Genomic DNA, 17,464 nt, shown 5'->3' with positions numbered 1-17,464 from the left:
TTAAAAACTTTACCATATAGCCTGTACTAGGTGCTTCAGGCGGTGCGATTTTCAGACCATGGCTCAGGATTCCGATCCAGTTGGAAAGGCGGGAGCCGTGCCACAGCAGCATGCTGCAAAAGATGGTCAAAGGTCACTTTGGGATCCACGAGGCATCTGACACCAAAACCAGCACAAAAAGGCTATCATGGAAAGCATTGCCAAAGATAGCAGAATCAGACTGGAAAGGAAGTCATATTATTTATTGGGGTGAGAGTGGAGAAGGTGGGGGACAGGGGAAGGGAAGAGAGGGGATACAACTTCCATTCTACCAACTATGATAAAGTAAGATTGCTACAGGTAGTTATGGAAAACCTACCTATTACCGATGTCAGAGAGGAACCGCTCCCTCTCGCCCTCACGCTCCACAGCAAACAGGTCTATGATACTCATGGTGTAAGCCATGTGGGTCTTTGCGTGGGTCGTTTGTAGGTACTTCTCAATTATCTGTACCATACATACAAATTATGACAATACTTGGGCTTAGCAATCAAAAAAAACATTTTGCTACCTCGGAGACATGCTGAATGGAGAAGGTGGATCAGACTCGGCAACGGTTGCTAGAGTGAGGTGTGCATGGAAGAAGTTTCGGGAACTGAGTGGCGTGCTGATGGGGAGGGGAGTGTCGTTGAAGCTGAAGGGAAAGGTGTATGCTGCATGTGTGAGAAGTGTTATGATTTATGGGAGCGAGACATGGGTCATGGGTCATGAATGTAGAGCAGCAACGAAGGCTGGAAAGGATGGAAATGCGATTGGTTCGGTGGATGTGCGGAGTATCGTTGAGAGAGAGGAAGACAAATGATGAATTGCGAAAGATGATGGGAATAGAGCCTGTGATTGATGCTGTGAAGAGCAACAGGTTGAGATGGTTTGGTCCTGTGTTGAGGAAGGATGAAAGTGACTGGTTGAGAAGAGTGATGGAAATGAATGTAGAAGGAAGTAGAGGACGGGGAAGACCGAGAAAGACTTGGTTAAACATGATCGAAGAAGAAATGCGGGCAAGGGGGTTAACAAGGGGAGATGCAGAAAATAGGGCAAAATGGAGAAGATTGTCATGGGGACCGCAAGGCTAACCCCCGCTCTCGTAGGGAAAATGGCCTTAAAATGCATGTTGTTGTTGTTTGTTGCACTTGGCTTAGCAATCCCATGCAGTTATGTCTAAAAAGAAAATGCTGAAATGTATCCATGGTGTGAGAAATGGCATGCCCACCTGGTACTCAGAACTGCTGGGATCCACAGGGTTCATCTGGCACTGTAAAGCACGGTAATGTGCATCGGCTGGATGCTCCAGCCTACCTGCTTCATCGGACTCCAGTAACTTCACAGCAACTTCTATCTCACCTAACGCCTAAAATAAAAAAGAAAGAAAGAAACAAGGTCAACAAGCAGATTTATTTGGCCTTCCCATCGAAATACATCATCCATGGTGATCCCACATTCAAATTTCATAAGCTGTTAATTTGTCCAGTCGACTTTGTCGACCAACCAATCTGGTTACTAATCCGACCTGAACACCAAGCTGTAACAAAAGATAATTTGAGATCGTTGAATCTGGTGCATTCCTTTATTCAGATCTACTTTTAGTTTTGTTTCAATCTCATTTGAGTTACAACACCTGTCATCAGTATGACCTAATTTCCTTTATCGTTTATGGGATTGCATATTGACAACTAGAGTTCACAGAATAGGTTACCCCACGCAGTCTTGACAAACAAGGACATGGGTGGGGTCTGTGAGCGGCAGGCATTTTGTTTGACAATGTTCAAGTGTGTAATTCAACTGAAATAAAATAGGGATTTTAAAAATCGCAGAAATTTTTTGTGGAAGTTTACCGCCATTGACACCTTATTTTACACCACCTTGTTTTACACCGCTCTTTCAGCCCAATCACCATGGGATTATTGCTGCTGTTCTACAGTCGTGGCCAAAAATATTGGCACCCTTGCACTCCTGGTGTGTACCCTGATTTAGAATAGGTACATCATATCCCTGCGTGTCGTAACAGGCGACTAAAAGGGTTGGTGTCAGGAATGGCATCTGGCCATAAAACATTTCCTCAAAAAGGGAACCATGAAAATGCCTGTTGTTTAACACCTTACCTGTTGGTGTTAAACCTGTTGGTTAACACCTGTTGTTTAACAAAATGCCTGGCTCTTCGTGCCTGTGTTTTGTGTCCTTTATGACGTCCTTAAAACAGTATGTTTCCAGTCCAACTGATATAATATCATTTTAAGAATTTATATTTTATGGCTTGTATCTAAATTAATTTATTATTTATCTAGTCTGACCTTTAAAAGACAGACAAAAACAGAAAAAAATATATATATGAATAATACAACAATGTCTGTCTCTATTGTATCTTACCTGCTCCCTCTCCGGCACATGCACCATCAAAAAATTCCGTCGGCATAACCAACAATGTCTTACAATTCATCGTACTCACCTCAACTAAAAAAAATTGGCAATTATTATTCTGTTTGGCTCAGTCAAAAGAACACTTTGGTCAAAGGTCAAAAGTGTACTTTGGTCAAAGTGCACAGTATGCCGGATGACGTCACGGCATCCCGGTGGTTCGCTCTTCCAGCCCAATCACCAGGGGATTATTGCTGCTGTTCTACAGCCGTGGCCAAAAATATTGGCACCCTTGCACTTTTTTCAAATAACTCACAATTTTCTCGAAAAACAAGTTGAAATTGACAAAAGTATTTGGTCTCTACAATTCTTTATTTCACTATTAATGTTACAGAACCTTTGTTTTTGATTCAGAACTTAATATATCCTTTTATATCAGCAAATATAAAGAAATGGCATTGACAAAATTATTGACACAGGAGACTTAATATTTGGTATCAGCGTTTGGACAAAATAACTGCAGTCAAGCGCTTCCTGTAGCCATGAATGAGCTTCCTACAACTCTCTACTGGCAGTTTGGCCCACTCTTCTTGTGCAAACTGCTCCAGTTCTCCGAGATTTGAAGGGTGCCTTCTCCCAACTGCTGTTTTCAGATCTCCCCACAGGTGCTCAATGGGATTTATATCAATCTGGACTAATTGCTGGCCAATTCAGAACAATCCAGCATTTTGTCTTGAACCATTCCTGGGTGCTTTTTAAGTGTGTTTGGGGTCATTGGCCTTCTGCAAGACCCATGACCATCGACCCTCGATGGAGACCCAGCTTTCTGACACTGGGTTGAACATTGAGCTCCAAAATCCCTCGGTAATCTCCTGATTTCATGATGTCACGCACACATTCAAGGCACCCAGTGCCAGAGACTCCATGTTTGACTGTAGGGAAGGTGTTCTTTTCTTTGAAGGTTTCATTTTGTTTTCTGTAAACATAGAGATGATGTGCTTTACCAAAAAGCTCTAATTTGGTCTCATCAATCCACAGGACATTCTCCCAGAAGGATTTTGGCTTGTTCAGGTGTGTTTTCGCAAACACCAGTCGGGCTTTCTTACGTCTCTCTCAGCAATGGGTCTCCTACAATAGAACCCCCTTTCATTGAGTTGGCGACCAATGGCACGAGTTGAAACTGTCGTACCTTGTGTCTGAAGACAACACAACAACAGGCATTTTAAGGCCATTTTCCCTGCTAGAGTGGGGGTTAGCCTTGCGGTCCCCATGACAATCTTCTCCATCTTGCCCTATTTTCTGCACCTCTCCTTGTTAACCCCCCCTGGCCCGCATTTCTTCTTCCACCATCTTCAGCCAAGTCTTTCTCGGTCTTCCCCATCCTCTACTTCCTTCTACATTCATTTCCATCACTCTTCTCAACCAGTCACTTTCATCCTTCCTCAACATATGACCAAACCATCTCAACCTGTTCCTCTTCAAAGCATCAATCACAGGCTCTATTCCCATCATCTTTCGCAATTTTTCATTTGTCTTCCTCTCTCTCAACGATACTCCGCACATCCACCGAAACATTCGCATTTCCACCCTTTCCAGCCTTCGTTGCTGCTCTACGTTCATTACCCATGTCTCGCTCCCATAAATCACAACACTTCTCACACATGCAGCATACACCTTTCCCTTCAGCTTCAACGACACTCCCCTCCTCATCAGCACGCCACTCAGTTCCCGAAATTTCTTCCATGCACATCTCACTCTTGCAACCATTGCCGAGTCTGATCCACCTTCTCCATGCAGCATGTCTCCGAGGTAGCAAAATGTTTTCACACCTTCCAGCTTCACGCCGTCTCCAAGATCCAACTCAACATTCCTCCATCTGCAGCTCCCTCTGTGCACACCTTACATTTGAATGTAGCTGCCACACTGGTTAATGACCTTCTCAGACCACTACATTTTTGATGAACCCACTCCGCGCACATTGTACATTGAATGGAGTTCACTCCGACACCTTTCCTGCACACAGCACATGGCCACTTCCCAGTTCTTTCCACCTCACCACATGCTTTACCACTTGCCATCATCTTCATCTTTCCTATTGTTGCGGATATGAGGATGGCATTTTTTTGATTGTGTGTATTGGATTGTGGTAAACTGCTGTGTACCAACAACAACAACAACATGCATTTTAAGGCCATGTTCCCTGCTAGAGCGGGGGTTAGCCTTGCAGTCCCCATGACAATCTTCTCCATTTTGCCCTATTTTCTGCATCTCTCCTTGTTAACCCCCTTGCCCGCATTTCTTCTTCCACCATCTTTAGCCAAGTCTTTCTCGGTCTTCCCCGTCCTCTACTTCCTTCTACATTAACTTCCATCACTCTTCTCAACCAGTCACTTTCATCCTTCCTCAATACATGACCAAACCATCTCAACCTGTTCCTCTTCACAGCATCAATCACAGGCAATATTCCCATCATCTTTCGCAATTCATCATTTGTCTTCCTCTCTCTCAACGATACTCCGCACATCCATCGAACCATTCGCATTTCCACCCTTTCCAGCCTTCGTTGCTGCTCTACGTTCATTACCCATGTCTCGCTCCCATAAATCATAACACTTCTCACACATGCAGCATACACCTTTCCCTTCAGCTTCAGCGACACTCTCCTCCTCATCAGCACGCCACTCAGTTCCCGAAACTTCTTCCATGCACATCTCACTCGAGCAACCGTTGCCGAGTCTGATCCACCTTCTCCATTCAGCATGTCTCCGAGGTAGCAAAATGTTTTCACACCTTCCAGCTTCACGCCGTCTCCAAGATCCAAATCAACATTTCCTCCATCTGCAGCTCCCTCTGTGCACACCTTACATTTGAATGTAGCTGCCACACTGGTTAATGACCCTCTCAGACCACTACATTTTTGATGAACCCACTCAGCACACATTGTACATTGAATGGAGTTCACTCCGACACCCTTCCTGCACACAGCACACGGCCACTTCCCAGTTCTTTCCACCTCATCACATGCTTTACCACTTGCCATCACCTTTGTCTTTCCGATATTCACCTTCAGACCTTTTGGCTCCATACATTCCTTCCACTTTTTCATCTTTTCCTTCAGTCCATCCATACTTTCCGCAATCAACACCAGATCATCTGCATACAACAACTCCCACGGTAAACCCTCCTTTACGGTCTGAGCCAGCACCTCCATCACAGCTACAAATAGTAGTGGACTTAGTACCGACCGCTGATGCACTCCCACCTTCACCTCAAACTCACCACTGTTCCCGTCCTTCGTCCTTACAGCTGTGCGTGCTCTTTTGTACATTGCCATCACTACTCTGATCAACCATTCCTCCACTCCTAACTTCCTCAATGCCCATGTCAATACTTTGCGTGGAACCCTATCGAATGCTTTCTCCAGATCAACAAACCCAAAAAACAACTTCTTCCTCTTATCCATGTACTTCTCCTGCAACTGCCTCACAATGAAAAGCGCATCTGTCGTTCCTCTTCCTGGCATAAATCCAAACTGCATTTCGTCGTTGTACCATTGGTTGGTGTACCATTGGTTGGATATGGCCCCTCTTGCCTCCAGAGTTGTATAAAGGTAAAAAGGGCGTCTCGGTAATTAGTCCATAAGCATACACGTCAGCCAATCATAGAATGCCCCTGTTCGATAGCTTATATCTTATTATGTGTCTTAGGGTAAGGCTGTGTCTCCTATTAACTTAAATACTCCATTGTACCAAGTGAAATAAGAATAGGTCCCCTTTCATTTCATTTCGATGGCCAACTGCATTTTGGGCGGTTTTCTTCAACCGCCACTGGCCACGAGGCAGGGTTGGGGAAGAAAGGCGGGTCCCCACCTCGTCAGAGAGGGGAGGAGTGAGCCAGCCCCACTCGACCAACCATGAACAAGGGGTTTGGCTTGAGAGGGCGGAGGAAGAGCGTTTGGGGGAGGTTCGCAAAGGTTGAGGGGCGGGGCCTATATAACCCGCCGGCGGGGCGTTCCCGAAGGAGTTGAGACAAGGAGGGAGGAGACAAGAGCTGGGTCGTCAGAGAGTTGCGCTTTTACTGAGTCCAAAGAAAGAGCTGGGTCGTCAGAGAGTTGCGCTTTTACTGAGTCCAAAGAAAGAGCTGGGTCGTCAGAGAGTTGCGCTTTTACTGAGTCCAAAGAAAGAGCTGGGTCGTCAGAGAGTTGCGCTTTTACTGAGTCCAAAGGAAGAGCTGGGTCGCTAGAGCAGATGCGCTTTTACTGAGACAAGCAGCTCCGACCCGTGACTCCGCGCACACGACAGGCTCGGTGGCATCAGCGGCCGTCGAGGTCCAGCCTGACGTCCCGTGCGGGATCAAGCTCCAGCCAGCTCCGTGCCGTCCCCCCCCCCCCCCCCCCCTCCAGCCACACACCTCCTTCCAGCAATCCACTCTGCAATTCCCCGCGTGAGTCAGTGTCTTTGTTTGTTCTGTCCTGGGTAGGTAATTAAGCTTGTATAAGGAATTCACTGTGTCACCTGCGTCTCATGTCCCTGTAAATAATCGTGACTGCTCCTTTTTGCTTGTGTGTGTAAATAATAAATCCCGTTACTCTTCTGTACGTCTTCTTCCTCTTTGCATTCGGTCACTTTAGAGTTTTCCCGATTGAGTAGCTGTGGCGCGATACGGCCAACGTTTGGGTTGAATCGGGTTTTAGTCGGGGAATAACTGTTCGGCCGCGGTTACACCACCGCTCGGTCAAAATAACATCTAATCCGCGGTCCGTAACACTATATTCACCTTCAGACCTTTTGTCTCCATACATTCCTTCCACGTGTTCATCTTTTCCTTCAGTCCATCCATACTTTCCGCAATCAACACCAGATCATCTGCATACAACAACTCCCACGGTAAACCCTCCTTTACGTTCTGAGCCAGCACCTCCATAACAGCTACAAATAGTAGTGGACTTAGTACCGACCCCTGATGCACTCCCACCTTCACCTCTGAAGGTCAGCTTGAATCTGATTGGCAGTTTATCGAGGTGCTTTCTCCACCATTCGAATAATCCTTTGCTGCAATGTTCAATCAGGTTTTCTCTTGCGGCCACATCCAGGGAGGTTGGCTACAGTGTCATGGGCCTTAAACTTCCTGATAACATTGCGTATGGTGGACAAAGGAACATCAAGGTCTCTGGAGATGGACTTGTAGCCTTGAGATTGCCCATGCTTGGCTACAATCTGGTGTCTGACCTCCTCAGACAATTATCTCGTTTTCTTTCTTTTCTCCATGCTCATTGTGATACACAGTGACACAAAACAGCAGAATGACTCCTTTTCTCTATTCAAACTGGTTGAATGAGTGATTTTTATTGGCGCTGAGGAAGCGCCTTTAGCGATTGACTTCCAGCCAGTGTAACGCTAATTCCTGTCACAGGAATTCTGAGATCATATAAGTGGGCGTGGCAGTTCCTGATTGGTTCGTGTTGGGGAACGCCTTCTCGCTGCCGACGTGACGTAAATTCGCGCACGCGCACTGGTGAAGCTTACTCGATCTTACTCGATCCCATATTACATGTACTTTCATTGCATACAAATTATACTTCCTCCTAGAAATTCCATGCCCGAACCTCAGCGCAATCCAAGAGGATTCACTTGTTTTGCAGGCATATGCAACTCACCACAGGTGAGTTCAATTCCAAAGTAAAAGAGAATCACCTGCTTGAAATCTAATTATTTCCAACAACTTCTAAAAGGTGCCAATAATATTGTCCGGGCCATTTTAGGATTTCTGTATTGAATAAGCTACGATTTAGTAATTTTTTTTAGCTTTTTTTGTTTTGTTCCACTGCATACCAAAGAAATACATATGTGGATACCAAAATATATTTTTATTTCAACAATTTTCTCGAAGAAATGGTGCATTATTTGAAAAAAGTGCAAAGGTGCCAATATATTTGGCCACAACTGTAACTGTCAAGAATTGTCCCCAAGTGAATGAATGGTTGCAGAAGGGACCCCCGCTTAATATCGCTGTGATGGCTGGCATGCATTGATCGAATGCCCTGCCGACAATTTGTTGTCAGGCTGAAAATCAAATCCAGATGTACCAGGTCAAACCAGGTGAGTACAGTACTCTCAGCTATCTCGTTAGCTCCAACCAACAAGTGAATGTTTACACGTGTCAACACAGCTGAAGGCTAACATATTAAGGCAAGAAGACTGTACAATCTCAAATGTGACATGCATTGACTAAATAAGTTGAATCAGGAAAGGGATTTAATTAGTTTAATGTATTAATGCACCTCCAACAGTTGTAGCTTTTCTTGGAGTTCATGCTTGCTGCAGATCAATGGAGGAGTTTTCATTCTAGGGACCAATAAGAGTAATCAGGAATGCTGGAGAAATGCTTGAAACAGTTTGGAGAAGGGAGGGTTAGAGTTAGTAAAGAAGAATACAGGAAAGGGAAATGAAGAAAAGGGACCTGGGAGGTAGAGGAAGAAATAGGGATGTTTGGATATAAGGATTATAAGCAATAATAAAATGTAAGGGAAGAACACATGAGAGGGAAGTGATGTGAGGGTAAGAGCTGGGAGGTAGAGGAAGAAACTGGAAGTTTGTAGGGATTCGAAGGAGAGAGGATGTACAGGGAAAATGAGAGAGGGGTGTGAAGATTTACACAATTTTTTCGTTAAGAGTGGATACATAAACAGTACACAATTAAATAGAGCGAGATAAAGGGGAAAGATATCCCCAAAAAGATACCCAAAATCGTGTGGGATACGTGTGTAGAAGTCATTGCAGGCTTGTAGTAAGATGTGACGTGACGTGCCAGGATGGAGTGCTTTCTCCACAGCACACAAGGCAGAATAACCTGCTTTTATCTGGGCCTCGGTCAGTTTCCCTGTTCACACAACAGTAACACATCATCCTCAGCTTTCCCCCTCTGGATCAAAAGTGACTAAAACAGTCTGTATCTCTTTCACTTACTTTTTCCTTGTATGTAAATCTGCAAGTAATGTTTGGCTGGCAATATATCTATATATATATCTGTGCAGCGTCTGTCCTGTCCTGTGTTGTCTTGTGTTGTCTTGTCACTGAACTATTTTCTCAAACTTTTGTGAAATCGTACCAAACTTCTGGTATGCACATATCTCTCCCGTCCGTATGTCCTACGGGTATTCTTTTTGAAAAATGTGCCAAATTTTTTTTTTTTTTTTGGAATTCTTTTGGGAATTGTTTTTTTTTTAAACTTCAATTGTTTATAAAATGTGATATCACGTATATTACAAATACATTTGTGCAAAATAATTGTTTGAATTATGATTGGTTTAAACCATGACAAAACGGCAACTCGGGTAGTCATTTATCTATATATCTACACACCTGGGCAGTGTCTGTGTTGACACTTAACGACTCCCTCAAACTTTTGTTTCCGTGGTTGTGAAGTGTTTTTAATAACGTTGTGGTGGTTTTGAATCACGTGGTGGTTTTGAATCACGTGGTGGTTTTGAATCATGTGGTGGTAAGGTATTTTGAATTATGTGGTGGTGAGGTGTTTTTAAATGACGTGGTGGTGTTTTTAAATGACGTGGTGGTGTGTTTTTAAATGACGTGGTGGTGTGTTTTTAAATGACGTGGTGGTGTGTTTTTAAATGACGTGGTGGTGTGTTTTTAAATGACGTGGTGGTGTGTTTTTAAATGACGTGGCGGTGTGTTTTTAAATGACGTGGCGGTGTGTTTTTAAATGACGTGGTGGTGAGGTGTTTTTAAATCACATGGTGGTGAGGTGTTTTTAAATCACATGGTGGTGAGGTGTTTTGAATTACGTGGTGGTGAGGTATTTATACTTACGTGGTGGTGAGGTGTTTTTAATTATGTGGTGGTGAGGTATTTTGAATTAGTTGGTGATGAGGTGTTTTGAATTAAGTGGTGGTGAGGTATTTATACTTACATGGTGGTGAGGTATTTATACTTACGTGGTGGTGAGGTGTTTTTAATTATGTGGTGGTGTGTTTTTAAATGACGTGGTGGTGTGTTTTTAAATGACGTGGTGGTGAGGTGTTTTTAAATCACATGGTGGTGAGGTGTTTTTAAATCACATGGTGGTGAGGTGTTTTTAAATCACATGGTGGTGAGGTGTTTTTAAATCACATAGTGGTGAGGTGTTTTTAAATCACATGGTGGTGAGGTGTTTTTAAATCACATGGTGGTGAGGTGTTTTTAAATCACATGGTGGTGAGGTGTTTTGAATTACGTGGTGGTGAGGTATTTATAATTACGTGGTGGTGAGGTGTTTTTAATTATGTGGTGGTGAGGTGTTTTGAATTAGTTGGTGATGAGGTGTTTTGAATTAAGTGGTGGTGAGGTGTTTTGAATTACTTGGTGGTGAGGTGTTTTTAAATGACGTGATGGTGAGGTGTTTTTAATTTCGTGGCTGTGAGGTGTTTTTATTACGTGTTTTATGGCTGTGAGGTGTTTTCATTACGTGTTTTATGGCTGTGAGGTGTTTTTAATTTCGTGGTGGTGAGGTGTTTTTATTACGTGTTTTATGGCTGTGAGGTGTTTTTAATTTTGTGGTGGTGAGGTGTTTTTATTACGTATTTTATGGCTGTGAGGTGTTTTTATTACGTGTTTTATGGCTGTGAGGTGTTTTCATTACGTGTTTTATGGCTGTGAGGTGTTTTTAATTTCGTGGTGGTGAGGTGTTTTTATTACGTGTTTTATGGCTGCGAGGTGTTTTTATTACGTGTTTTATGGCTGTGAGGTGTTTTTATTACGTATTTGATGGCTGTGAGGTGTTTTCAATTTCGTGGTGGTGAGGTGTTTTTAATTTTGTGGTGGTGAGGTGTTTTCATTACGTGTTTTATGGCTGTGAGGTGTTTTAAATTACTTGGTGGTGAGGTGTAATCGTCCCAAACTTCCAGTCTGCACCTACCCCTCCCCTATGTATGTGCTGAGGGGTTCTTTCTTGAAAAAAAAACATTCAACCTAAATCTTCAACCTAAATTGCCTAAAAAATGTAATATCACAAACACAACAAATACATTTGTGCAAAGTAATTGTTTGTATTATGATTGGTGTAAATCATGACAACACAGCAACTCAGGTGCAGTCATTAGCCTCAGCTAAAATAAGCCTGTTCCTCAGTAACGACGCTTGGTGAGGCGTCGCTGCGCTCGCCTCACCAAGCTAGTATATATATATATATATATCTCCAATCGATATATGTGGGAAAATTAAGCGCCCAGGCCAGGAATCATAAAAACAAACAAATGTAACCCCCTAACTTGCCGAAGAAGCAGGGCACAGATCGAGTCCCATCACAGCACTTGCTGCACAACCTGTTAGCAACAAGTGTCTTCTGCCACACAAACACATTGTCTCTGACCTGTTTATCACCAGTTAAATGGTTTGCAGTCAGGAATAATAAATTGAAACAAAAGGAGCACACTGACTCTAAATGTGACATGACACTGAAATCATCCACATAAATTATGCCAACACATAACCTGCAAACTAGGTTGGCATTCTTGTGGCGAGTTAATAACCACAGCATTCCATCACGAGTGGGATAAATAGTGAAATAAATATACCTAGTGGAGCTTTTTTAATGTCGTACTTCATCTCAACAACAGCACGTTCCATGAGCTGTATGTTGCACAGGGTCTCCAGTACAGCAAGCACCCTGGGATGTAAGCAAGAAGGTGGCAGTGCTCTTGCCGGCCCAGAATCCACCTCGGTCTTTTCCTGCACGGACATACAGAGAATGTCAGAAACATTATGCTTCAAAGTTAATTGATGGAATAGTCACATTCCTGGGATCCTAGACCGAAATAACAAGAGCCAGCACATGAATGCAAGGCCGAAGGCCTGGATGACCAATGGGGTTTAAACCAGTTTCACTGCTTGGGAAGAATTCTCACATCTATTTGTGTGTGTGTAAGATTAGCTGCAACGGCCGGAAAATAAAAGGCATCCACAAGGTGTGATTTAAAAACCATAATCCATATTAAACAAGAAAGAGCAATCAGAGCTCTTCCTGGGAATTCTTCCAAAGTAAACTGCTCTCTCTCTCATACACAGATTTATCCCATCTCGTCTTCAGTTGTCTTACCCTTCCTCCCGTCCATGGCACACTGAATCTTGTGGTGAAGCAGTTGCCCTGAAACAACTTGCCTTCGCCTCATGGAAGGCTAATCAACTGAAGGTAATCTCAGTTCCTTTCACAAAGCTCGGAACAAGTGTGTGGCTACCCTCAGGAGTGCCAGGAAGCACTATCTCTCCACACTCAAGATTGAACTCTCAAACCTGTCTCCTTCCTCCAAATCCTGGTGGTGTCTGGTCAAATCCGTTTCTGGTGTTTGTTCCCCCTCCATTACTTCAAACGGCCACACAGCTGACACCGCACGTGACAAAGCCGAATGCCTCAACTCTGTGTTTGCCTCAAAATCTTGTGCCCCAAACCCATCTCTCCCTGTACCCACCTTACCCAGTCAAACCCAGCTGCTCCTGGACTCTGTGTCCTTCTCTCCTGACAAGGTGGAGAAGTTTCTGTCAACCCTCGACTCTGATTCTGCAACTGGACTAGACGGCATCAGCCCACGGGTCCTAAAATCCTGTTCTTCTGCTCTTTCACACCCTCTCTCAATTCCCTTCACCCTCTCTTTTGCTCAAGGTCATCTGCCATCTGCTTGGAAATCAGCCAAAATTACCACTTTACACAAGAAAGGTGCAAAAAGAGATCCTTGCAACTACAGACAATCAGCCTGCTCGTAATAATCAGCAATGTCAAGGAATCGATCATCGCTTCTGACATCAAATCCTTCCTCTTCTCCAATGGCTTGATCGCTGATCATCAATTTGGATTCAGACCATGTCATTCTACTCTGGACATGCTGCTTCTGCTGTCTCAAAAATGGATGGAGGTCCTCAATGCCAAACAGGAAATCAGAGCTGACTCCCTTGACATATCTTGTGCCTTTGATACAGTCTGGCACCCTGCCCTGCTCACCAAACTCTCCTCGTATGGTATCCATGGAAACCTCCATGCATCTGGTCGCAGTCAACGTGTGGCCCTGAATGGAATTTTCTCATCTCCCCTTCCTGTTCAGGCTGGAGTTCCACAAGGCAGGTGTTCTGGGCCCTGTGCTTTTTCTGGTCTTCATTAATGATCTCTCCAACTCTCTGGAAAATCCTCTCTATCTCTTTGCTGATGACTCCATTCTTTGCCGCTCCACATCTCAACCCTCAGATCGGCAGGCAGCAGCCTCTTCACTCTCTGCAGACCTGGACAAAATCACAAACTGGTCAAACAAGTGGAACATGTCTTTCAATCCTGACAAATCTCACACTCTCACTTTGTCTCTCCAAAAAGACCGCCTGGACAACCCTCCCATCTACTTTCTGAAAAATCCTCTTGAAGAAGTTCTGTCACTCAACCTTTTGGGTCTCACTATCTGCCATGATCTTTCCTGGGAAAACCACATTTCCAAGCTGGCCTCCAAAGCCAGTCGCCGACTGGGCATCCTCCATCGTGCAAAGTCCTTTCTGGGCACTTCTGAGCTCCTCCCCACATACAAGGCTTTCATCCGCAGCTTGATGAGTCCTGCTCTCCCCTCTGGGCTGGTGCTCCTGCCTCACACCTAGCTCGGCTTCATGCGGTTGAAACCAAAGCATTCAGAATCATTGGAATCTCCCGCGATGAAGGCTTTTCGCGAAGCGTGAAGGCGCGATGAATCTGATTCTGAGGGCTTTTCTCTCTTTCACCGCAGGCAGGTTGGTGGTCTTTCCGTCTTCTACCGACTCCTCTCTGGCCTTGCTCCCCCTGCTCTGTCTGTGCTCTGTCCCTCAAATATTCCTGCAGGATGCAGAAGATCTGCCAGCAACCCTCTTCTGGTGAAACTGCCAAAATCAAGACTCTCTGCTCACCTTCACTCCTCTTTTCTCCTGCCTCTGGAACAAACTCCCACACTCTCTTCAATCCCTCTCCTCCCTCCAGGTCTTAAAAACAGCTGTTCTCAACCATTTCTTATCTACCCCCATCCAAAACCTTAATCTTTTCTACCCCCGTTAAAACACCACAAAACCGCCTCTTTCAATCCCCAACTTCTTTCCTGAAATTCCTAGAAGTGTTAGTTTGCTTTAGACCGTGTACCTCTCCCTCCTCCCCCAGCCCTCCCCCTTCCACAGATCTACCGACATCCCTGTTCTCTTCTGTTGTTGTGCTTGGGTGCTTCCGTCTCCCCCCCCCCCCCCCCCTCTTGCCTCCCGCTCCCTTCATTGCATGTTTTCATGTTCAATGTGTTAGCTCTTACACGAGCCTCGATTCTGTATATATTTTAAAAAAATTAAAAAATTTGTAGAGCCTCGCCAGGACATGTTTTTAGTGTTTTTTTAAAGGCTTTTGAGTACAAACAAATATGGCGGCAGAACCACGTGACCGATGACATCGTTTTGATTTTTTTTTCTCCAACAATTTATCCCTAGATGACGGTCAAGAAATTTCAACTTGATTGGATGAAGTTTTGTACTTGTCGAATTATGATGGCATAATGGAGGAACCTATGACATCATCATTAACATATGTTATTCCCCATGGAGAGTTCTTTACAAGGAGATATGTCTCAATTTTTCTATGCAGCGCTTTTGGAGATAGAGGTAGAAAGTTTTTCGGTTTTTCCAAGATGGCGCCCATACAACGTGACCTATGACGTTATAATTATCATTAAGAAATCTACAGAAGGAGGTGAAAAATTCCTGTCAATCGGACCAACGGTTGTAGAGAAAATCATATTTATTCTGTGTGGACAAACAGACAGACAGGCACGCAGACAGACAGACAGACAAACGGACTCAAATGCAATACCATCTCCTCTGGCAAGGGCAATAATCGCCAACAGTAATTGATAGACAATAATCAATCAACAACTCGATACTTTTGCCCGACAGACACGACAAGTCCAACGGAGTCCCCAAAAAGACAAGTCAAACACCAACTTAACGCCTGCAATCTTCACACAGTGCCCTGGCTCATCCAGGCTGCACCGAGTCGCTTTCTTCCCCCCCTTGCTCTGGTCGGTGTAGCTGTTTGTACTCTCCTGGCTACACATGCACGATCACTGTACGTCATCAGCACTGTAAAAGTCCCTTTCTTGAGATCTTTTCTCCTCCGCCAGGGTATCTCTGTGGTCTGCGCCACCTCTCTCAGTTCTCTATGCATACTGTCCTGTCTCACTGCTTCCAGACAAACTCAGCTGTTCCCTCAGCTCTGCCTTTTGTGCCCTATAATCAAGCACCCATGAAGAGAAACCACCACGGCGCGGCTCATGCACATAGCCACCCACCAGAGCATAGCTGACAATGCCGATTGATGACAGTCTCTCCAACTCGTAGCTGTGATAACTATGAAGGTGTGGTGGGCAAGCTGTGGGTGAATTTGTGAAGAGATAAGCTTCGGGTGAATCGGGGGGGTTGGGGGTGGGGGGAGGGGAAGGGGGTGGGGGAGGGAGGCAGTGCTAATCATAGAGGGGGTAAAAATGGGAGATCTGCTTGGGAGAGTTACTGGTGGGCTCCAGGCAGCGGAAAGGCTTCGTTTCTGCACATTTATTCATGCAGACTTCCTATGCTCTACTTCATAAAAATACAACACTGCATTCAGTTTATCGGAGACCATCCCCCATTTTTTTTACAAAATTAATTACCATGATGTACCAATATTAAATATAAATTTACAATTTTACCTGAATAAATTACAAATTGTTTCCTCAATGCACTGCATCAGTGATAATGCAGTGAGCACTAGAAATTATGCAACCAGCAGGGGCATGTGACATCTCCTCGGAACAAAAACTGTGTAAGTGTGTCCTGCGTCAGGTTCTCTGCCGATTTTGGAATTGTTCAGATGCTGGTCTGATAAATGGAAAATGTTCTTCAAAACTGGAAAAATATCACCTCACCATCACTCCACATCAAAATAACCCACCTATCTATTTCATGGTCAGCCACTGGAAGATGTTCAGTCTCTTGAACCTCGAGGACTCACCATCAGCAATTAACTTTCCTGGGTAAACAAAACAGCAAAGCTGGATTGAAAGGTCAGCCACAGACTGGACATCTTCCATTGATCCAATAGTCAGGGCCCTTAGGGATATTTTGGTTCAAATTCTTCCAAAAGCATCAAATTTGGCGCAGATGTTGCCCATGCCATACTCTTTCGATTTTTGACGGGCGCCAAGGGCGGTATGATCCGGGGACCATACCGGTCCATCCCGCCATGTCACCTGACTTATGACGTCATAATTAGGATATGCATCCAATCACATGGCGTACTCTAAGTGGTCAAAGTTCAAAATGAATCGATCGAAAAATGAAGGCAGGGATCCATTTTTAAGGTTTTCATAAAATCCAATATGGCCACCAGGTCACATGACCTATGACGTCATATTTATGACATGTATACAATCATGTATACATGAACCCAGATCATGATCGCACAAAAATTAAACACAAGGATATGGCATACAGTTCATAAAACATCAAAATCCGTACCTTTGTAATTAGACTGATGAACTGCATATGCCTGAAAATTAGGAAATAGACATGTAAATATTTCCTCTAATTGTCAAAAATAAGGTCAGAGTTCGATTACCCAACCCAGAAACATAAAATGGTGAACCTCGCGTAAATCTTGACAAGAAACTCAAAAACGACATGTTTGACTCAAAAATGACCTTTAAGATGACCTTGAGGGTTGACCTTGACCTCGAATCATCAAAATAACATCATAATTGGATTCCTCGACCTCGAAAACCCCTGAAAAGTGGTATCATACATGATTCCAACCCTTTTGGTTATTTAACTGATTTTCCTCTAATCCGGGTGGCGGCCATTTAGTATTTCGCCAATATGGGGCCCCCGGGGGGGGGGGGGGGGGCGCCCGTCTTGGCGCCCGTCAAAAATCGAAAGAGTATGGCATGGGCAACATCTGGGCCAAATTTGGTGCTTTTGGAAGAATTTGAACCAAACGGCCCCAAAATATCCCTAAGGGCCCTGACAACAAGTCTTTCCTTGGGAAATCAGAACTACTCAGTCTACAA

The 17,464-nt window shown here is 44.3% G+C and overlaps 1 protein-coding gene across 1 annotated transcript in view; it reads right to left on the bottom strand.

Annotated features, from left to right (window-relative positions):
* PARP2 (poly(ADP-ribose) polymerase 2) overlaps nt 1-17,464 on the bottom strand; it is a 40,852-nt gene that overhangs the window by 6,171 nt on the left and 17,217 nt on the right. Inside the window, exons 8-13 of the mRNA XM_068131194.2 lie at nt 11,963-12,116; nt 9,132-9,270; nt 8,672-8,735; nt 1,250-1,387; nt 359-486; nt 14-113 (exon numbers count right to left, since the gene is read on the bottom strand). Coding sequence (XP_067987295.2) covers nt 14-113; nt 359-486; nt 1,250-1,387; nt 8,672-8,735; nt 9,132-9,270; nt 11,963-12,116 — 723 coding nt within the window. The remainder of the gene's footprint in view (nt 1-13; nt 114-358; nt 487-1,249; nt 1,388-8,671; nt 8,736-9,131; nt 9,271-11,962; nt 12,117-17,464) is intronic.

Source organism: Myxine glutinosa, chromosome 11 (genome assembly GCF_964187855.1).
Source record: "Myxine glutinosa chromosome 11, kmMyxGlut1.1, whole genome shotgun sequence".
Taxonomy (NCBI): domain Eukaryota; kingdom Metazoa; phylum Chordata; class Myxini; order Myxiniformes; family Myxinidae; genus Myxine; species Myxine glutinosa.
The sequence above is the reverse complement of the archived record's forward strand: the minus strand, read 5'-3'. Positions and strand labels throughout refer to the sequence as shown.